At 41.0% G+C, this 22568-nt stretch overlaps 1 protein-coding gene across 7 annotated transcripts in view; it reads left to right on the top strand.

Annotated features, from left to right (window-relative positions):
* The first annotated feature begins 5551 nt into the window (after positions 1-5551).
* The window catches only part of ZNF608 (zinc finger protein 608), a 112572-nt gene continuing 95555 nt past the window's right edge, over positions 5552-22568 (top strand). For 3 of the 7 annotated variants that reach the window (XM_045394175.3, XM_045394176.3, XM_073994136.1), the window contains exons 1-2: positions 7732-8175; positions 9201-10290. In XM_045394175.3, coding sequence (XP_045250110.1) covers positions 9385-10290 — 906 coding nt within the window. In that variant the 5' untranslated portion in view covers positions 7732-8175; positions 9201-9384. Of the gene's footprint in view, positions 5845-7731; positions 8176-8373; positions 8956-9200; positions 10291-22568 lie in introns of those variants that run through there. The other 4 variants (XM_065546694.2, XM_065546695.2, XM_045394177.3 and 1 more) reach the window with 4 other exon arrangements.

The raw sequence follows: 22568 nt of genomic DNA, 5'->3' as shown, positions 1-22568 counted from the left end.
TTCACGGCAGGGAGAAGACTATTGATGTTTTTCTTCTCTGAGAACCTTGCTCCCCAAAAGGACCTAAAGTGTTATGGTTTGCAGGGGCCCCTCTTTCCATGGTAGACAAGGCTCTTGGTGCTTTGTCTTGTTCCAGTGATATTTCAGGATAATGGAAAATGTCAAATGTTTGACCAAGAACAACACTGCTCTTCTCTTTTTGGCGACAGTTATCTAGAAATGGATATTTTTTGATTTTTTTTAAAAGGCAGGATCCGGCTCTGTTGCCCAGGCTGGAGTGCAGTGGTGTGATTATGGCTCACTGCAGCCTCGACCTCCTGGGCTCAGGTGATCCTTTCGCCTCAGCCTCCTGAGTAGCTGGCATTATAGACTATCTTACCTGACTCGTTTTTTTTTTGTTGTTTTTTTTGAGATGGAGTCTCGCTCTGTCACCCGGCGGGAGTACAGTGGCCTGATCTCAGCTCACTGCAACCTCTGCCTCCCGGATTCACGCCATTCTCCTGCCTCAGCCTCCCAAGTAGCTGGGTCTACAGGCATCCGCCACCACACCCGGCTAATTTTTTGTATTTTTAGTAGAGACGGCGTTTCACCGTGTTAGCCAGGATGGTCTCGATCTCCTGACCTCGTGATCCTCCTGCCTCAGCCTCCCAAAGTCCTGGGATTACAAGCATGAGCCACCGCGCTCGGCCTAGTTTTTTAATTTTATGTAGAGGTGAGGTTACCCTATGTTGCCCAGGCTGGTCTTGAACTTCTGGGCTCAAGCCATCTTCTCACCCCAGCCTCTAAAACTGTTGAGATTACATGCATGAGTCACCACATCCAACCTGGGAAATGGATATTGTTAAAAGTACTACCCAGAAACTTGAATTGGATTTAGCATGCAGGTGTGAAAAAGTAGAGACAGTGTTTTTTCTAGAGGACCTTTAGCAAGTCAGGATGTTACCTGTAGGGGAAAAAAGCAAAGACCTTCTAGTGTTTGTGTAGGTGTTTCATAAGTCATCAACTATATTGCCTAGAAACCAGGGCAGGACACCTGCCCGCTGCCTTGAGGCCATCCTGTTCATGAGCAAACCCAGAGAGATAAGAATCTTTCTCCATAATCCTCTGGGATAGCCAGTAAGTTTCTCATTATGTCTAAATTAAGTTCCTTTTCCTATAAATTAACCCCTTTTCCATGTAGGTTTTATTTTTTTTTTTATTTTTTTTTTTTTTGAGACGGAGTCTCGCTCTGCCGCCCAGGCTGGAGTGCAGTGGCCGGATCTCAGCTCACTGCAAGCTCCGCCTCCCGGGTTCACGCCATTCTCCTGCCTCAGCCTCCCGAGTAGCTGGGACTACAGGCGCCTGCCACCTCGCCCGGCTAAGTTTTTTGTATTTTTAGTAGAGACGGGGTTTCACTGTGTTACCCAGGATGGTCTCGATCTCCTGACCTCGTGATCCGCCCGTCTCGGCCTCCCAAAGTGCTGGGATTACAGGCTTGAGCCACCGCGCCCGGCCTTTATTTTTTATAACTTTGTTTTCCACTTTTTCCCTTGATCCTAAGTAGATCTCAAGTGTCAATGTTGGCATAAATATAGAAAAGGTAGGCTTAGGAATAGACTCCCTTACAAATACACAAAAACTGGAGAAATAGATATATATTTAGACATGTTCTCATTCTGTTGCCCAGGCTGGAATACAGTGTTACGATGCAGCCTCCAACTCCTGGCCGTTAATGATCCTCCCACCTCAACCTCCAGAGTAGCTAGGACTATAGGCATGTACTACCACACCTGGCTAAGTTTTAAAAAATTTTCTGCAGCTGGGCACAGTAGCTCACACCTGTAATCCCAGCCCATTGGGAGGCTGAGGCGGGAGGATCATGAGGTCAGGAATTCGAGATCAGCCTTATCAACATGGTGAAACCCCGTCTCTACTAAAATACAAAAATTAGCCAAGCGTCGTGGCACACGCCTGTAATTTCAGCTACTCAGGAGGCGGAGGCAGAAGAATCGCTTGAACCCGGGAGGTGGAGGTTGCAGTGAGCTGAGATCATGCCACAGCACTCCAGCCTGGGCGACAGAGCGAGACTCCAGCTCAAAAGGAAAAAAAAAAAAAGAATTTTCTAGAGACAGGGTTTCACTATGCTAAGCAGGCTGGTCTTGAATTTCTGGCTTCAAGCAATCCTCCAGCCTCAGCCTCCCAAAGTGCTGGGATTACAAGCATGAGGCCTAGCCCAAGAAATAATCTTTGATCTTTAAGAATATACCCTAAATCAGAGGAAATAGGCACCAAAGAAAGATCACCATATTTTCCTGTGTTATTGCTAGAAGCCCCTGGCCTCCTCAGCATCGAGATCTTCTGTCTTTAAAAAAGGAGGAAAGGGACCTTTTGATGACCTTAACAATGATCTATAAGCAGAGTTGATCTTGAGATCCAAGGAGGGGACAGTGGAGGTTGTTGGAGGTGGGATGGTCTTTTTTTTTTTTTTTTTGAGATGGAGTTTTGCTCTTGTTGCCCAGGCTGGAGTGCAATGGCCCGATCTCGGCTTGCTGCAACCTCCGCCTCCTGGGTTCAAGCGATTCTCCTGCCTCAGCCTCCCGAGTAGCTGGGATTACAGACATGCACCACCACGCCCGGCTAATTGTGTATTTTTAGTAGAGACGGGGTTTTCTCCATGTTGGTCAGGCTGGTCTCCCGAACTCAGGTGATCTGCCCACCTCGGCCTCCCAAAGAGCTGGATGATACTTTTTAAATGCCCTTTTACACTATCCTCATGCTTCTTCCACCCTCTGTTCCAAATACTCATTTCCAGACATCTCCTCCTTTCTACCACATCTCTGAGTAGACACTAAGGTGTAAAATTACATAGTGAGCATATTATACAGTAGTGCATTGGTATTATGAAGTATATGCATGTGGATATTAGAATGCAGATAAATAGGTTCCTAGTTACCTTGATGAGAGATTAAGATAACATTTTCGTCTCTATAAATACAGAAAACTCCCCAATTTTGTGAGAAGAGTAGCTCTGATTTTCAAAGCTGGTAGTTAATTGTCTTAGTTTCAGTCACCAATTAGGTGATGGTCCTCTGATGCCTCTTGATTGGCCTCTTTGTCAAACAAAACAAAACAAAACAAACACAAGAAAAGCCAGTCTGACAACACTGGTTTATTCAAAAGTCTCCTGGAAGAACCTGGGAGGAAGGAGGTGGGGGTGGGGTGTAAATGGAGTGTGGAGATGTTGGAATGGAAGGAAATACTTCAATTTGTCAAAATGGTTTGGGTTAAATTATGTGGTCGGGTCGGGCCTAAGCCTTCATCTTTGGCCAGTAGGGTTTCTCAGAAAGGTTTAAGGTTTGGGTTTAAGTGTTGAAGCTAGGGTTAGATTAGATTATTTGATTATTAGGAACCCTAAACTTTGGTTTTAGTTAGACTTCATCTGTGCTGCAGACGCTGTAATTTGTTTTGTATTGGAGGAACTGCAATCTTCTCCAGCTTCACTAGGTCTCATTTTTAAATGTCCCATTCTTTTAAGAACTAACTATTGATTTTTCTAAACTAATATAACATATGGGGTAGGCATGGGCTTCCAAAGGCTGAGATGTAGATGGCACCCCAGGGACACAGGAAGTGCCCAAGAGTGATCTGGTCCTTTGAGAAATCACTCTTTTAAAAGAAGAAAAGTCAAAAAACAGTATGGTGCTGTATTCTTATCAATGGGGCATACACAAATGTAAAATCTGTACATTCAAACATATATAACAAATCTCAAAGCTAAAACGGATCCCTAATTTGCCCATTTTATTTGTTAAAGTACAGCTTTGATTTGAATACAAATTGACTTAGGGAGAGCTAAGGACTATTACAGATTGCATTCCTCTGGTTTATATATCCCAATAAAGGGTGGAAACTGCTGTTTATAACTATTTGCAGCCTCAAATCTAGTTCATTTATGGTAGTGAAACAGCTAATTGGCAATTTTTTATAGACTAAATATACTGAAAGCTCAAACATGAGTCAATAGCCATTATTTAAAATATGTGACATAAATATTTTTATTGATCCACGAAGTCATCACTGAATATTTACATCAGAAGCTGTCTTCTGCTAGCACTCATTCACTTTATATGTGTCCATATGACTCAGTTAAGACACAATCTTAAATTGCAATTGTCATGTGGAAATTACAATTACAGTAGTACTGGATCTTTACAACTTGGGATCATGATGCTTTCAGTTTACAGTACCCTTTGACTTTAAAATGTCCATATTGTAGCTTCTAAAAATAATGAAGGTAACAATAAAAAAATTCAAAATTAAATGTACTCTAAAGGCTTAATATATGTAAATACATTAGCTTAAATATGTTAGCTTTATAGTAAAACGCTAAACTTGTTATTTCATATTAACCTCTCTTATCCTGTGACCTGAGTCTCATTAACTTGGTTGCTGGCATTTGTCCTACAATAAATTGTAAAATATTTCTGTGTTTGTGGATTGTAGATGTAGCATTCAGAAGATTTATGACACCCGGTTCCCCAGCAGTAGGGTGAAAGATTTGGGGGAAGAGGAATTCTGACCATTCCACAGTTTAAATATGTGTACTGGAACTGTTCAACAGTTAATCTTCCTAGTATATTTAACTTTCACAAGTCAATTTTTAAAAAGATGAGGCTGGCCCGAGGTGTTACTATGATTAGCTAGGACCTTATTTTAATATTTTTTCTTTTTTGGCGTCAATAACACCAGGTGGAAAAGATTTGTTACTAATTCCAGGGAAGAATCATTCACATAGTGTTGGTTAAATGGTCGCCTGCATTCACACTTCAGTGCTTGTAGACCAGAGCCCCGGAAACAAAAGGGTTACTTGTTTCCCCACCATCGCCTTTACCCGCAGATCGATTTTTCTTATTTAATCAGCGAGTAAAAAGAGAGAGACAGGGAAGAAAAAGAAAAAAAAAAAAAATTGCAGGAAGGGCAAAGTGGTGGGGGGAGGGTTGAAAGCCAGAAGCTGCAATACAGAAAATCAGTCTTGGGAGTTGGACTGCGGAGTCCTTGGAACAAGGAAGGGAAGCCAGCAAAATGCTCGCAGTCATTTCCACACAGCCAGCCTCCCTTTTCTCCTCGCTACGCGCTAGTGGCTCATTTGGCTTCTCTCTGCCACCGAGCGATCACATACATTATTTCCCCCAAGATAACACAATCAAACTTGTATTTACCGACATCCTCTCCTCGCAGCCTGTTTGAGATTTGTTTTAATAAATAAGTGTTTTATGTGAATGATGTAGTAATTGAAACGGGCGCACCATTTTTTTCCCTTCTTACTGCGGGAGGTTCCTCAACCCCAATCTGGTTGGAAAATAAAACGCTTTGTCTCCACAACCACCCCCCACAGCACCCCCACCCGCTCTCAGTGTGTGTTTTATACGTGTGTATATCTCAACCCCCTACAGTAGCCAAGAGAAAGCAGCTAGCCAATGAGAGAGCCCAGTTTCATAAAAGCTGCTCTCTGATTGGCCCGATGCGAAAGGGCACTGGGAACAAAGAAAAGTCCCTTTCAGGTATAGAGGCTGAGAGCTTCTTTTGCTCCACTCCCCCTGTGTGTGTGTTGTGTTTCAGTCCTGATTTCAGTGTTGCAGAACAAGCTTGTTGTGTGTGTGCACCAGGGGGATTTTTGTTTTGCTTTTCTTAAATTTTAATTTTTGCTTTTATAAAACATACACAGGACGGTCTGTGACATTTGATGGTCCATCTTCTTTAATAATAAATTTGTTGAAGAGATTATAATTTCCAAAATAAAGCGGCTGCAACCAAACACATTCAATGCAGTTAGAAGGAAAAGGTCAACTCCATCCAATACAGACCGTAAGTACGGTTGCGTGGTGTGTCTCTATATAGCACTTAGCGGGGACTTCATGCAGGGGAATGTGCGAGTTTTATGCATAGAAATGAGGAACTAGTTACAGGGTTTGGCTTTTGCATTTAGAACAACAACCCAAGAAGGGTGAATTTTATTCAGTGGAGGGTGAAGCATTTGTAACTTCACACAAATTAAGCTTGACTGGGCACTCGGGGTAACTTAGAGTAAATTAGCTTTTGGGCTCTAACCCAAAGGAGAATAAAAGTGACACAGTTACATATCCTGGTCTGCAGTGTCAATTCTCTAGCTCACCTTACTCCCTCCCTCTTCTGTCCTAGCTGGGCAGACCCTTCTCCCAAACCGATCCAGGAAAATGGGGGCAAGGGCAGAACAAGCCGATTTCTCTCTCCTGTCAGCTCCCAGTGCCCGCTAATTTAAAATTAAACAAGGGAATAGTCACTCATTACGTGTAATGGTTATAATTACCATTCGCCATCTCCTTGAAAAAGCAAGCAACAAAAATACCATTAAGAGAAAAAAATAAAAGCCCGACCCAACCCAAACAAACCCCCAAATAGTAACAATGGTGTGTTTATTACAGGACCAGGCTGGTGAGCAAGCAAAAGGTTTTTCTTTGTTTAATACATGAAGTGGGGGTCCCTAAAATCCAAGTAGCTCGGAGGTACCCTTCTCCCTCCCCCAGGCGTCCCCGTCCCTGGCCCCCTGGGAAAGCTGACAAATTGGAGATAAGTTGAAAGGTTTATAAAGTGTTTCTTTAAAACATCTGCTTTGCTCTTGTGCTCATTACATTTCACTCCTTCCGAACTTTGGAGATCCTAGATCTCCGAGAAATGTTTCACATTCATAACTTGTAGCTTCGCCCACTGCGGGGGGGCGGGGGGAGGAGGTTGGGGGAGTGTGTGCAGGGGGAGGGGAGAGACCTACAGCTTTTTTTTTTAAAGACCAGATCAGTATTTTCTTGATACGCTTGTCACCATTTTTGTTCTCACGACAACCAATTGAGCCCTTGATCCTCACGTGATGTGAAAGGCTTGCACTGTAACAAAATCGCTCCTTTTAGATGGTTGGTTGTTACTAACTCGCCCATCCCCCTCTCCCAGCCCCGACATTTCCAGCAAAGCGACTCTCCACTTCCAATCCATCAACAATTCATTACTGCTTTTAGCTTCCAAACGCCAGCTAATTAAAAATACTAAGCCAAGCTCCGGGGCCATCTGACTAAACACAGGAGGGGGTGGGTGAAGGGAGGAGGAGGAGAGAAAAAATAAATAAAAGGGAGACACACCGTTTGCTGCGAGTATCAGAGGGAAAAACTCCCGAAAAAGGTCGCCTTAAAAAAAAAAACCCAACCAAAAACCTTTTTTTTGACTCTAATTATCGAATTACCACATGACTGATTGACCTGAGCGACAGAGGATTCCACTCCCCTCGGGAACTGTACTAGGAACTCAGTTCCTTTTTCTTAAAACAACGTAAGACAGGAAAACATCACATCCTTTAGGTTTCGAAGACTGAGCCCTTTTTAAACGCCGTTATTTTCCCCACCCCACCGCCCCCCGCCCCGAGCGAATGCTGTTATAACTGGTTTATCAGCTCACTGAATCATCTGCTCCCTCCTCCTCCACACCTTTCTTTTTCTCCTCTTGCCCAGTTTCTCATCCCACCCTTTCTTCCTCCTCCTCCTCCTCCTCCCTCTACTCCCCCCCCCCCCCTTTTCTCTTAAGTTAGTTCAAGAAATCAAATCTGTCAGGACGGGCGGAAAAATGCCACTTCCCGACTAACAGGCGGAATCCAGCCCAGATTTTCAGTCCTTTCTTCTTATTCTTTCTTCCCTTTCACTAATTTATCCCGATGTTAGCACATTCTGTCTCGTTACTAGCGGACGCCTGTAGGTTTGCTACATGGGATCATTACTGATCACGGTGACTCTGAAGTCTGGAACTGAAGGCGGAATGAGAAGTTGGGAAAACTTTTTTCTCTAAACTCTCTGTTTTTTAAAAAACTATTATTCTCGATGCTTGTTAAGAGGAAAAAAAAACCTTTGGTGCTTCTGTTGTGAATGTGAAACATTATTTTCCAGCTGTACAGTGACACATTTTTTTAAGGAGAAAAGGACTGATTCGTTTGCCAAAAGGGGGGTGGGGAGGTGGAATAATGTTATCGAGTGATTATTCTGGCTGAGATGTGTTATTTGGTTTCTTCCTTCTTGATCATTTGGTGTTTAAGTAAAATGAGGCACAGGCTTGTTTGCCGAGTGGAGTGGGAAAGGCATTTTGATTTGCTGGCCTAATTAAAAAATGATAAAGGATTAAAAGGTAAGCAATGTCTGTGTGTGTGTATGTGTGTGTGTATGTATATTTATTTATTTTTTTCTTGACAATCAACTGTTAAAAAGGGGCTGATCCCTTTAAAAACCGTTTTAACTGCTCTTTGTCAAACACACACTCATTTGCGGTCATTGAGGCCACCTTGGCGCAGATCACTTAAAGTGTATGTCTTAATCAGTTTTCCGTACAGTCAGTAGCACCATATTTAACAGAGTGAGCAATTCTGTGACCTAGGAATACGGTAGAATTGTTTAAATGTATTTTTTTTTTCTCAAAAGGCAGATCTTTAACTTTTTATATAACACTGTCTTTTCTAGAGAGAAATGCTCTTAAAAGACATGTATTTTTTAAAAAAAAAATCGTATAAGCTGTTGGGGAAAAGAGGATAGGAGGGAGGTATGTGTGTGTGTTGGGGGCAGTTATTGGTTGTTTTTTCTGTTCCTTACTAGGAACAAAAACCAGATCGCCCAGACAATTTGTAAAAAGAAGTACTGAAACCTAAAATTAGAAATAAGGAAATTTTAGCAACATTCTATTCTGAAAACTAGCCTCAGAACTTCCAGGGTCTGGTCTTCTAAATTGCAAGATCTAGGACATGTTTAGGGATGTTGAAAGCTGTGTTCTTCCTTCTTGTCTGAGTGTTCAGGCTGTGTTTCTGGGGTTGAGATATCACATGTGCCAGACAGAAATCCTAAAGTTTAAAAGAGAACACAAAAACCTTTCTGGACTTGAATCAGATCCTTAAGATAATTTAATGCTTTTAAAAAGGTGATTATCCTTGTGTTGTTGATAAAGGGATTTTCTTTTTAGCTACCATAAGATGCTTACTGTCATAGGTTTATTTTTTGGGTTTGGTTATTTTCCTTTAAACCTGATATTGGACTGTGGAGACAATACATGAGCCACCTTACTCTCCATCCTTCCCTGTCCCCTTTACTGATTCCCCAATACTAATCGTTTTTTATTCTGGTAACACCCAGACAAGAAATATTCGACTTTTCCCCCCTTCACAGGAAAAGGTGGACCTGGACTGAGGGTGTAAAATCCCTGGACACATTCGTGAGGCAGGAAAAAGAAGAGGAAGATTAGAAGATTTTTTTTTTTCTTTGAGAGAAAGCCCAGCGGAGATAAACGAATGTCCCCTCATCTCCAAAGGAAAGTTCATCGGATTTTTATTCTAGAGAGCTCATCTTCAGGATGTCAGTGAACATTTCTACTGCAGGAAAAGGTGTGGATCCAAATACAGTTGATACTTATGACAGTGGCGATGATTGGGAAATCGGGGTTGGAAATTTAATAATTGATTTGGACGCTGATTTGGAGAAGGACAGACAGAAATTTGAGATGAATAATTCCACCAACACCACTAGTAGCAGCAACTCCAAGGATTGTGGAGGTCCGGCCTCCAGTGGGGCTGGTGCTACCGCAGCCCTAGCTGATGGCCTAAAATTTGCCTCTGTTCAGGCCTCTGCTCCCCAGGGGAATTCACACAAAGAGACCAGCAAATCAAAAGTGAAAAGGAGTAAAACTTCTAAGGATGCTAATAAATCTCTGCCTTCTGCTGCCTTGTATGGGATTCCCGAGATCAGCAGCACTGGCAAGAGGCAGGAAGTCCAAGGGCGCCCTGGAGAGGCAACTGGCATGAATTCAGCGCTGGGTCAAAGTGTGAGCAGCGGCGGCAGCGGCAACCCAAACAGCAATAGTACCAGCACCAGCACCTCTGCCGCCACCGCGGGGGCAGGCTCCTGTGGGAAAAGCAAAGAGGAGAAGCCAGGTAAAAGCCAGAGCAGCCGAGGCGCCAAGCGGGATAAGGATGCGGGGAAATCCAGGAAGGACAAGCACGACCTGCTTCAGGGCCACCAGAATGGCAGTGGCAGCCAGGCCCCTTCCGGGGGGCACCTCTATGGCTTTGGGGCCAAGAGCAATGGAGGTGGCGCGAGCCCCTTCCACTGCGGGGGCACTGGGAGTGGCAGCGTCGCCGCTGCAGGGGAAGTTAGCAAAAGTGCCCCGGATTCAGGGCTCATGGGAAACTCTATGTTGGTAAAGAAGGAAGAGGAGGAGGAGGAGAGCCACAGGCGAATCAAGAAACTGAAAACTGAGAAGGTAGGATAAAGTCGCCTTCCTAGATGTCCTACTCTTCTCTGTGTGCATTTGTGTGGGTGTGTGGGGGTGTGCCTCTGTGTGCCTTAAACTTATTTATGCTTTGTGGTTCTTTGTGAGATTTCTATGATATGCATCCTTTATATTAAAATTTGATATGGGGGAGCCTACTTGGGTGCAGTGTTTGGCTCTTGCTTCTGCTGTCCTTGCTGCTGCTGCTGCTGCTGCTGCTGCTGCTGCTGCTAGTGATGCTAGTGTTTGGGTTCCCAGGTAGGAGGCCCTGAATGTTCTAAGTACCTTTTGCCCTGTAGATCGGTTCCTCACTAGTCAGCAGGTTGCCTTGTCCTTTTAATAGAAAACCTGCTCATGCACCCTCTTGACTCTTGACCAGGTTTCTTCCTTAAGGGGAACAGTTTTCTCTTTTATTTTATTCATCCTAGTATTGCTGGTAATGTGTCCTTAGGTGTAAGGTTCAAGTTCCCTCCCTGGAGAGGAATGTCGAGGATTCTAATTTACATTCTACCCTCATCCTCCCTCTTTTTTTTTTTTTTTTTTTTCCTTACTGTCGACAAAGTAGTACTGTGAAAGGATATCCTTGAATGAGTTCTTGTTATTGGTCCTGAATTAAACCCCAAGCTTGATGTGTTGGGTTGTTGGTTTCATAACTGCAGAAAAACTCCATGGTTGTGGTGGTTGTTAGCACTCTACTCTTGTTCCCTTACCCAGTTCCAGTTCTTAGCTAGAGATTTAAGAGTGTTATCACTTGGATACCTAGCTTGACTGGGGAGCTGCACGGGCTAAGAAGAATAAAGCAGACTTGCTGGACTGATATTCGTGAAATGTGAAAACGTAGCCAAAGGGGATGCAGACGGTTGAGTGAATTGGAATATAGAATTATGTGCTGCATTTGAATGGTGTGGATGGTTGATTTAGACCATTTGGACCCTTCCTCCCATCTTTGTACAAGTCTATAGTTAGACTTGTACATTGCCTTGGAAGAACTGCCCGCCCCGACACCCACCCCATGTTTTGCTGCTTAGTCATAGACCACATTGACTAATGTTTGGGAACAGAAGGTGTTCTGTTCACTAGGCAAGTTGGGAAGGAGTTAGGGGTGTGTGTGTGATATTTCTATGAAATTAGTCTTCATATTAATTCTACAGGTTGTGCCTTGCAGAAGCAAGATTTCTGTCATGTGGGTTGTGGCATGGTTGTTTGGGAACATGCTTATTAAATAATTTTGATTTTTTTTTTTTTTTTTGCTATAGTTGGCGATTGGGATTGTAAGTGGTGATAATATATCTTTGGAGAATTATTTCTGTGTAAAATGGTTCACTGCTCCTTAAACTTTTATATTCTTGTTTTTGTGCTCAGGATTTAAGTTGGAGTATAGGAGTAAAGTTCTGATTTTTAAAAGTTGATAGAGGCACATTAAGGTGTAGATAATGCCAAATTTGCAAAAAGCCTCCGAACACTTATAAATTCATATCCTCTTGGTAAGGTACATTGATGAATATAAATGAATTTTTTAAAATTCCAGGTTTTGATTCTTATGTTTAAATGTGTAGTTTCACATTGTTTCTGCTAAAAGACGTTCTGAAATCTTCTTATTACTTAGTACAGTAGGGCATTTACTTTTGTTGCCAATAGTCTTCAAATTGCAGTTCTAATCTGCTTTAACTATCTAGATGAATTGCCCTAATCCAGTGCTCACAATGGCTGTGGTTAAGGAGTCAGAGCCATTTGATTGGATTCACTGGCTGCTTGGAATGTGGGAGGTACTGCCCTTTTGCATTCCCCTTAGCCTTTTAATCTTCCAGCCAAATGTTCACATTCAACAATTTTGTTTAGCTGGCAATCGGAACATTTCAGTATCTCAAAGGCTGCTGTCATGGCAACTGAGATTAGAGCGTGGTGTCGTTTCTCCAGTTTTTGTGTTCTTTTCACTTTCCAGTCACAGAGGAAACTGGATGAAGAATGGAAGAATTAAATTATTCATATACATGCAACTAACCTTCAGTTACAGCAGTATAAATGTGATAAATATGAATTACATAAATGAAGAGCAAGCAAGTCATGATGGATCTGGGGTGGGGGCGGAAGAAAGCACATTGCAATTTAGATTCACTTCTGGTCCTGTACCAGAGGAAGCCGTGCCACCAATCTTAGCCACTGGAGTTGGCACAGGGGCCCCTCAGAGGCTTGGATCCAGGGGCTTGGATCCTGTAATGTTGGCCATTCTCTGTCAAGTTGGGCGTTGGCTCAGGATCTCAAACATTATTCCTTAAGGCTTTCCTCCCCACCCCCACCTCATCCTGAGAACGACTTCTCTTAAGAATGCTTTCATCCTTGGCACACAGAAATGGCACTCCCTTGTATGAATGCCACACAGGAAAGTAACTCTAATTCCACTAACTAGTGGTTGCATCAAATTAGGCATCCATTTAGAAAATGCTTCCTACTGATGTGAGAATACCTATTCAGGAAGTAAAGATTTAGTAGGACAAGAAGCTTCACCTGAAAAAATATTTCAACACCGAGGTTTTTTTGACATTTTATACAACGTTTTAATTTCCTTCAACCTTGCTTGATTATCTGGGTTTGTGAAGAGTAAGTGCCTGGAGAGTGAAGATTATTAATTTTCAGCAATCAGATGTGGCTTGTGAGGGGCCACGTGTGAAAACCAAAGGGGAGTGTATGTGTGTGTGCATATGTATATATTCTTTTTCTGGTTGGAAGGTTCACAGGAGATTCATAAGACTTGCTGTCACCGGTTAATTTTTACAGCATGCTTAAATGTCTATTTTTGGTCTGTTTATTCTGTTTCTTCACTACACAAAGTCATGTAAAACATGATAAATTGGACCTTATGAAACCTAATTAAATCAATGAGTGTTCTACTCCTTTATGTGGAAACCACAAGTATGTTGTAAAAGTCGCCACTCCCTTAATACGTGAACAAAATCAAAACATGCCATAATTCTAAGATGTTTGAGCTATATTTCTGTAGCCCATTTTGTGGTTAAGCCACCAGTGACATGTCTGAATAAGTAGATTTGACGGGTTGACTTTGGTTGTTAAAACCTGCCTCTCCACCTTCCCCTCCTTCCTTGTGAAGCAAAATAGCCTTGCATTGAAGCTCTTCTTTATGTATCCTCCTGGCCATCTCACAGTTTTGACTTCTCAGATAGGGAGGCATTCAGCTGGGCTTTATAAACAAACAGTTTATATATCAAGTTGATGGATTTATTTGATTTCTGGAAAATTCAAAAATATATACAAAAACTCAAAAATCCTAAAAGTGGCTGATACTTAAACAGAAGTGAAAGGCACAGGAGGTCATATAGTTGTGTCTCAATACCTATTCAGGGAAGAGAATTATTTCTGTAATATCATATTGCTTTCATTAAGATGGCCCTGGTCATAAAGGTGGTGTCTACAAATGGACCTGTCCATAAAGGATATCATTCATTTTATTTTATTCTTTTGTAGAGGCCTTTTTATACTTCACTAGGGAATTCTGGCACATTTTCTAAGTGAGTGTGAGCAGTTTAAGAACATATTTTGATTAATGAGTTTTGTGAACGTTATTCTGTTTTTTTTTTTTTTCAAATATAGTGTCCCATGTGAATTCTGCCTAGAGTTTAGTGTATCTACTGTGAAATAAAAGGGCAGAAAGGTCACTTGCTTTAATTAAAGAACAGAGTCCATTGTTGTTGGACAGCTGTTTTGAAAGCTACATAAGGGATTTAGCTGTTAAAAACGTTGGTAACTAAGGGTGGCTTCCAATCAGCATTGATCCAGCTCCTTACTTTTCTATAGCTCTCCTTACAGGGTGACAGGGCTTTTTGAGGTAGGGAGGGGCTGCCCTTTCCCCAAGAACGCTTGGAACTTAGGTATTTTTGTGATCAGACCCATCACTGAATTCTGACTTTGGTGTGTGAAATCCTTTTGCTTTGCTGGAGAGAGAAGCAATATGCATAACTGATCAAGATTGTCCTATAGGAGATAAATAATGTTTTGCAACTTTTAATAACTTTGCAAATAGTCTGTAAAAAACGGTGGGGGGAGGGATTGATAGTCCAAATGTCATGAGGTTAAGAATGCTCTTCAAGTGAAATTGCTTGGCTGCAAGATGGTTTTAATTAGACTGTTATAAAGACTTATTTTTCCTAAGCAGCTTTTTATAGTTAGTAAATGAAATGTATGCCGAAAGTGCTAAGCAGAAATCTCCCTAACCACAGAGGTGTTCAATAACCAGATTCAAACAACATGGAAAGTACCATCTGTTCTTGGTTTTCAGCATGAAAAAGAGAGATTGAATGGCTGAGATTTGCTCCAATTTTGACAGTGTCTGCGTGCGCGCGTGTATTTTTTTTAATTTAAAAAAGTTCACCTGGTACTTCATAGAAACTTGAAATTGCAGTAATATGAGCAACACTGTGAAAACACGTGTTCCTACATTTATTTTAACCAGTTCCACTTTTATTTAAAAGATTTCCAGAAACCCAGCCATTGAACACTTTATAATGGTTATACAGTTCCTGCAGGCAATCACAATGAGCGGTCAGCTTTTCCAAAGATCTGACTATTTAGTCAGTACCTGAATTATTCTGTCAATTTTCCCCCTGGAGGCAAGGAGGAGAAAAGGCTCTCACGCCAACTCCGGTCAGCGTTTATCAGTTAATCTAATTGTGTGTGATATTGCTGTGGACTGGTGTTTAGGATACATAGACCTTGCTCTTGTTCAGAGCTGTAATCTAGGATTGTTGATAGTGAGGAAAATATCCTTTTAAGGAAGGGTAACTTTTGAGTCCTTGACTTTTAGACACTAAGAATCTTGGTTCTGGGTTTAGTTAGAGCCCTGGGTAAAACATTATCCGGCCTTTGTTTGAGGTCTTTTATTGAAGCTAATGACTGGGCTTGTGCCTCCCTGAGATAAATGACATTATCTCTGAGTGGCCTGACAGGAAACAGACATGTTAATGGTGAAGCTGCGGGGAGGATCTGCTTGGGTTCTGACAAAAGAGTCGAGAAAGGGACCCCTGGTTGTGGTCATTAACACATAATGCATTCTTGCTCTTCCTAAGAGGCCCTTGATAATTGGAAAGCTATTTTAGCCACAAGCACTTAAATCATAAATCTACTACTCCTAGTTCTTTGCATTCTTAAAAGTAGCAAAGTAATGTGTTTTTTGTTAACAAGTGTGTGATCTTGTTTTTTAATGTGGTGGCAGTTCTAGGCTGCCTGGGTAATGACGTGTGGGGGAGCTGCACATTGAATTGTTTTTATCAGCTGAGATCCTTCTTTGTCTTTCAGCATTGCTCAGCCATCTCTCTACTTTAATAAAGTGAAAAAGTGGGTACAGAGCTGAAAATAAGTCATTTTTATGCTTGAAGATGTCTTGTGGGAGGGGCATAAAATCTGTTTCATAAGATTTTGTGCAATGATTTGAATGTGATGAAGTCTGACTTTTGGAGTGTATGTTTTCAAAAGTCATGAGTATAATTGAGTTTCAGTGCAGTTTAAACTCTGTCTTCTTGAACGAAGATAATTGCCATGTTGAACACACTCTAGAGGTGTAGAAGAGGTGGCAGGATCATGTTATTCTATTCTCTAATATTAAGCACTGGAAGTTTTTCATAGTAACTTCTGCAGCGCAACATAGTTTTGATTGCCAGCACTCTGAACTTGCCAGCGATCTGAACATCAAGGGTTTTGCTTGAATACAAAATAGTTTATTCCTGAATTACTTGTATTACATTCCTGTGTCATACGGAAGTCAGAACTAAGGAAATACTGGACTCTCCTTGTTAGCAACATCTTAGGGAAAATAACCCTTCTTCACTAGGATTCTTGTTGATAAATGATCATAATACTCTCCTCTCCTAATGCAGTCATTGAAGATTAAAGGGTTGGAAAACAGGCGAGCTCCTTGCCTCAGTGATGACTTAGGTTGTCATTAGAGAGTAAGTAATATGTGTATGATATTGGTGCCCTGTAACTGGTGTTTCATAGGTGTGTGTATATAAATGTTGTAACTGCATATACAGATGTTGGATTGGGAGTATTTAGTTAGTATGAGCTTTATTCTCTAAAAAATGGTCACTGTTGGTTTTACGTTCAACTGTGCTGCAGAGTATATGGACCTCTGCCTCTGTGTCTAATTCTTTCTCCCAACTGCAGTTTCACTAGTGACTACTTGCTCCCTGTCTTAAGTTCTTTTTAATTTAAGCTCAAGGTTTTGGCAATGGGAACAAAGCCTTTGCAACTGAATGAAAGGTTGTTAAACTATTCATAGTTGATTGACCAGCAGTTGGGCTGTTTGTAATGTTATTTTGAGAGCTCAAAGGATATGCAAGAGGGTAAGACTTGGCACTTTGCTCCTAAAGCTGAATTTTGCATATTTGCTAAATTTTGCTTAGAAATACCTTTGGGAATGTAGTAGAAAAGATGATGGGTTTTGCCTTAAGAACTGAAATGATCACAAAGCAAATACTTGTATTTTGCTAGGTCACTAGGCTTTGAACCACAGGGATCCCATCTGGTATTCAGAAGGCTTTTCTCCCCAGTGAAACTAAATGAAAACTTAAAGGTCTAATATATACCTTTTTATATAATATATGTAATTGTAATAGAGAACACAAAGGAAAGGGTGTTTCGGTTAGAACAAATAGGTTTGAAATGATGAACAAATACTTCTGTGGGTTTTTCAAAGCCACTTTCTCTTCTTTCTCATCTCCACCCCCCGACCTAGTTTGATTATTATTCACTGTGACTATTCCAGCCCAACCACTGAGCTTTCTGCCTCCAGGGAAGCCTCATTGTCAGCTAGCACCTTAAGAAAAATGTGTCTACAGGGACATTTAGGCATATTCCAATAATGCCACATGAATGTAGCTTTTACAGTTTAAAAAGCAAGTAAAAATATATGGATTATATTTTGTGTTGTACATAATGATTTCAGAAAGCAGATATTTAGGTTGTGGAATTGGCTTATTATGTTAACCAGAGAGCAGATGGCATGGTGCCACAGACGAATAATTTTACTTAAAGGGACTTTTAAGGTTTTGATGTGTTTTCTTTTCCTCTTATTTCCCTGATGGCTTCTTTTTATTGAAGGGTAACTTAAGGAGACCTGGTAGCAATTTTACTGCCTTCCCCTGACAGTTTGAAATAATAGCTTGGTCTTTGGTTGCGCTGATCTTCTACCAGTCAACTCGATTCTGGTTTTTGTCATGTGGCAGAGAATTTTTAAAAAAGTGTTTGTAGTATGTTTTAAGAAGTGGACTCTTTTATATGCCTCAATTAGCAACAGACGACAAAGTTCCAATTGGTCACACTTTCATAAACTCCTGGAAGTCACTGTTTGTCCTTTTGATTAAAGAAAACTCCTGGTTTAGTTTCTTAGGAAAGCACATCTGGCCCTCTGGCCGCTTTCGGTACACCTTTTTGTCCTTCGCATTAGTCACTGAAGGTTCAAAGATTGTGTCTAAGTTGTTCCTAGTTAGGTTAGAAAATTTTCCCCACGCTGGAGGAAATGTACTTTTTTTAAAAAAAAAAATTTTTAAACTACACTCATCATATGTTTGAATTCAGCTGGCATAAAAGTACCTTTTGTTTTTGTGCCTAGATTTTACAGTTTTATCCATTCTTCACCTCAAACATCATCAGGATGAGTTGGAAAGCATCTTCTAACTTTTTTTTTTCCGAAGTGTGCATAGCCAGGCCAGATTACTTCTGGATTTCCTGTCACTTCCTTGACTGATTTTATGGATGGCTCATGTTAAAAACAACAAAAATGTTTGAACTGGAAGGGTTGAAGCCTTGGGTTTTCATTCTTCATGGAGAACTGTTTATTTGTGTGTGGTTCACCACAGTACATGGATAATACTATCAAATCTGTGCTTTATTATAGGCTTATGACTAGCACAGCAGCACTGTAGTTATGTGTTCCCGTGCTTTAGTTATTTGCCAGTTCTTTTGTGATGGAAATGAAATTAGAGCTGAATCTTTGCAGCGAAGGGGAAAATAGGCACAACAAATAGAAACTATCCCTTGAGCCAGTTAAGAAGTAAGCAGTGGTGATTAAACATCTTTTTTTTCAAAATAATTGAAACACAGAGGAAGCTACTTCCATTTAGCTTCTGTGAAGATGTGTGGAAGATGAGCTCAACACTTTTGAGAAGTGGAGGCTGCAACTAGATTTTATCCCCCTATATCGTTTGACATCTTCAGTAATTGAAAAGCGATTCGTATTCCCAAATCTTTAAACTTCTCTGAAGGTGTAATTTGAGTTAAGTAATATTGTTTGTTTCTGCTCCCAAAAGGGAGCAACATGATGTTAAAACAGAGCAATTGAGCCTCTCCGCATCCAACTCCATTTGGTCAATTGTCTCCATTTACATTCCTTGCCCAAATCTTTCAACAGCCTTTCCCATGATGCCGCAGCAGATGCCAGACACTGAAGTAGAAAGCGAGCAGCTGTTTCTAAACATTACTCCATTGCTGTATTATCCTCCACAATCTGCTTTCTTTTGCTCTTCCCTTCCCCCATTCTTAAAATAAAGAAGCCTTCTCTCCCTTTGACTTTTGCATCCTCCAGTTTATCAGTGTGCAGGTTTTCTATCTTATCATTCGCACTTCAGCAGGTCCGTTTATTGTTTTCGCTATGGGAGCAGATGGAGGGTCCTGGGCTCTTGGGGGCGTGGCCGCTGGCACCTCGGGCCCGGGGCTGCGCGCTCCCGACGGGGCGGCGGGGGCGTGCAGCCGGGGACGCGCCCTTCTTCCCGCCGGGGAGCCGTTTATGGCCCTGAGCGCTGTAAATCTGTCAGCTCTTCACGACGCCCTCACCTCTTTCTTCATTTGCTCCAGCTTCTAGTTTGACAACGTTCCCCTGAGGCAGAATTCTAATCTGCTTCCAATTAGTTGCAAAATGTGACTGAAATTTCCACATTATGACTGCTGTTTTACTTGCACGCACACATCTAGAAACAAATTAATGCTCTTGAATATTTATTTTTTGAGCCCTTGGATTTACTTTAAGAGGAAGAGTTTCCAACTGTTTGGAATGACTTCCAGGGTTTGCATTTTTTCCCGAAAGCCGAATATACTGAGTACATTAAAACAAAACAAAGCAACTATGTTGCCCCCCATCACTTAATAAGCCTTTTCCATCTTTTCAAGATTTCCCAAAATGTATTGCATATGTTTAAGTAATGCAAATAAATTTTGTAGTATTTCTAAAATAAACAAAACAAGGATGTTTGGCTAAGGAAGGGTCCCTATGCAGTGTTTTAATAAAAGAGAAATATACACACACATTTCCTTCTAAATATAGCTTAAGTATACTTTGGCCAAAACACAAAGACTTTTGTTCCACACTTTTAAATTCTTTCATTCAATATTCAAAAGCTGTAAAGCCAAATAAACGAATTGGGTGATTAATTGGCTTGGCACAAATCTAACGGCAGCATTAAAGAAGTTACTGTGGGCATTAATGTGTACCCAAGTTTTTGTGTAGGTCTCTGGAGCACACCCTCCCTCAGTGAGCGGCTGGGCCGGTTGTGCTGAGATCAGTATAGTAGGTGGGTTCCTGTGACTTTGGTCTTCCCACTCCCTCCTTACGCCAATGTTAGGAGAATGGACCTAGCTCTGGGATTGTTCTGTTTAGAGGGTGATCATCACCCATCACCCCAACTCCATTTCCTCTCTTTCGGTGAATTTTTTTTTTTTTTTTAAACAAAGATGTTGATCCCCCTGGTTATATGTAAATATTAGAGTTGTTTCAATCTTGGTTGCTGAGAATGTCAAGTTAAGACAACCATTTTATTACTTGCCTTAAAGACTGCTTTCTCAAGTACTGGAGAATTTTAGTACCAAGGCAGTGGATCTCTGGATTAGTATTTGTGAAAAGGTGCTACTCTTAATGTAAACAGCGAAATTTACTGGTGCATTTTATAGTAGAATTTAGTCCTCAAGCATCTTGGCAGATTGATATCAACAGTAATAATGGGCTTTAAAGAGGTGTGAAGGATTTTATTGATGGTAAAGTGGTTATGTTGATCGCATCACTGTGTATTAGTTTCTGAGTAACAACTGCGCATGTAAATGGCTGCATGAGTTTTTTTTAAAACATCTTTATCATATACAGTCATAAAACCCTATATTGATTGATTTCTAATGCTCTTTTATGTGCCACTTTCAATCTCTAATCAGGAGGTGGAGAATTTATTTCATTTTGTTTCCACAAAACCTATTCAAAATTATTTCTTAGATATATAGAGTATACATTATTTAAATGATTTTCTAAAAGCTTATTTTTAGATATGCCAGAATCCCACAAAAGAAGTTGGCGTACTCTTTGTATTGCTTCCTTTCTTCTTACTCAATGACTAGTAGTAGAAAAAAACAGCCAGATTGAAATCCTTAAAAATTTAAAATGTTGGGCCTTCAGAGTGCAGAGACCTCCTGGGTTAAAAAAAGAAAAAAATAGTGGCCCCGTAGTGAAATGCTCACAATAGCAATGATTGTGGTAGCCCCTCAAGTCCTGGGGTTCACTAATTACCCTTTAATGAGGTCAGTCTGCCCCGGCTTTTTCCCTACCTTGGGAGGAAAAGCACACAAGACAGTTGGAGTTCAAGTGGATCTTGCTGTATTTGCAACTTAGCATAACTGCTTTGAAAGCCCCCAGGGTGCTTAATTGGGGCCTGGGCATTTTTGTTTGGGGGGAGACTATACACAGCTCCTCATTGTGCTTGTAGAAGCCACTGTGCATCTTGGAAGCATTACATGCTTTTGTTGATGGTGCATAGTTTTATAAACTCCAAATGAGCTTATTGCTTTTTAACCATTGGGAGAGCTAAATAATGGAAGAACCTAGAAGACTTTGGGTTGGGCAGCGGCCAAATGGGGGGGCAGGGTGGGGGAAGAGAAAGAGAGAGAGAATGAATGGTTTAATTGTAGAGCAAACCATTTGTTTGCAGATTAAGATTTACTCCGTCGCCAAATCCTATGGATGAGGTGAAAGAATGAGGCCGTAAGGTACAGAAATTGAATGCCCAATGTTATGTTTTGTGATCATGCTCAGCTGTTTTTACCCTTTTTTTCACAAAGAAAGCAAAAGAAGAATGAATTGTTTAATGGAGAGAACTGCCTGGCCAAGTGCATTTTTTAAGCTGTACAGAGGCAGGGAAGAAGCGGGGGGTGCGGGGAGGCAGGTTATTTCTGTGCTCCCTGGTCAGGAAGCAAAAATCTTAAGATTCTTTTAGCTGAGAGAGGGGCTAGAAAACTGGGGGAATCTTCCTTTTTGCTCACTTACGGAGGAATGGTGGTAGTGGAGGTAGGGAGTAAAAAGTAGAAAGGTGTGTGGGAAAGAGGGTAGTTGTGGTAGAGCTTTTGTTGCAAGGGCCCTAGACAATGCATTCTCTTGAATAATTGGGACCGTTTATAGAAATTCCCCACGATTTCATTAGTTAGCCCTGTTTCTGAATAGAAAGGGACTCTCCAGCAACAGCAGTGAAGTGGTACAGCAGTTTTGGAGGGGGAAAAGCAGTTGCCTGGCAGCCTGAATGTCATTCTCTTTTTTTTTTTTTCTTTGAACAAACAAAAAAACCCTTTTCCTAAGGACTGGATGACCAGAAATCATGGCATTTGTCCATGTTGTAGTTGCAGTTTGTCCTTCTAATCTTCTTGTGAATAAATAGGTTTCTGGAAAGATCTAGTGTTGTTTTCTAGAAGTATCTTTCTAAACACTCCCCAACTCACTGTTCTTATTTTTACTTTAATCTTGGGAGTGAAACCCTTTATCTTAATCTGCTCTTTTGTATATAAATTGTCTCTTTTTGATAGCTCAGGATGCATGCCATGAAAAAGCATGTTCTTCTATAACATTAAAATCATTTGTTTATTGATGCATATTTGATACATTGAAATTTTAAATATCTTACTTGGCTTAAAGTGATCTTGTTTTGTTTTTCTCCTAGCTTTAAGTTCTGCTATTATTTATTATTTTGGTATCCTTTTGAAATGGCATGATTTTTGAGTCCAAATAATGGCTGATAGCTTCATTATATAGATCTGTTTCTTCTGAGGGGCAGTGAACAAGAGAAGGATTGTAGGAATTGGGGAGCAAAGAGAGTGTAAAAAATTAGGTCTAAGTAGTTTCGGTCTTGTCAAACTGCTACTCACTTTTTAATGTGCGATTGCTCATTCCTGATTCTTTCCTGTTAATATTTTCCATATTAGTGAGGAAAGAGACTGGATTTTACTTCTGTTAACGT

Source organism: Macaca fascicularis, chromosome 6 (genome assembly GCF_037993035.2).
Source record: "Macaca fascicularis isolate 582-1 chromosome 6, T2T-MFA8v1.1".
Classification (NCBI taxonomy): domain Eukaryota; kingdom Metazoa; phylum Chordata; class Mammalia; order Primates; family Cercopithecidae; genus Macaca; species Macaca fascicularis.
The sequence above is the reverse complement of the archived record's forward strand: the minus strand, read 5'-3'. Positions and strand labels throughout refer to the sequence as shown.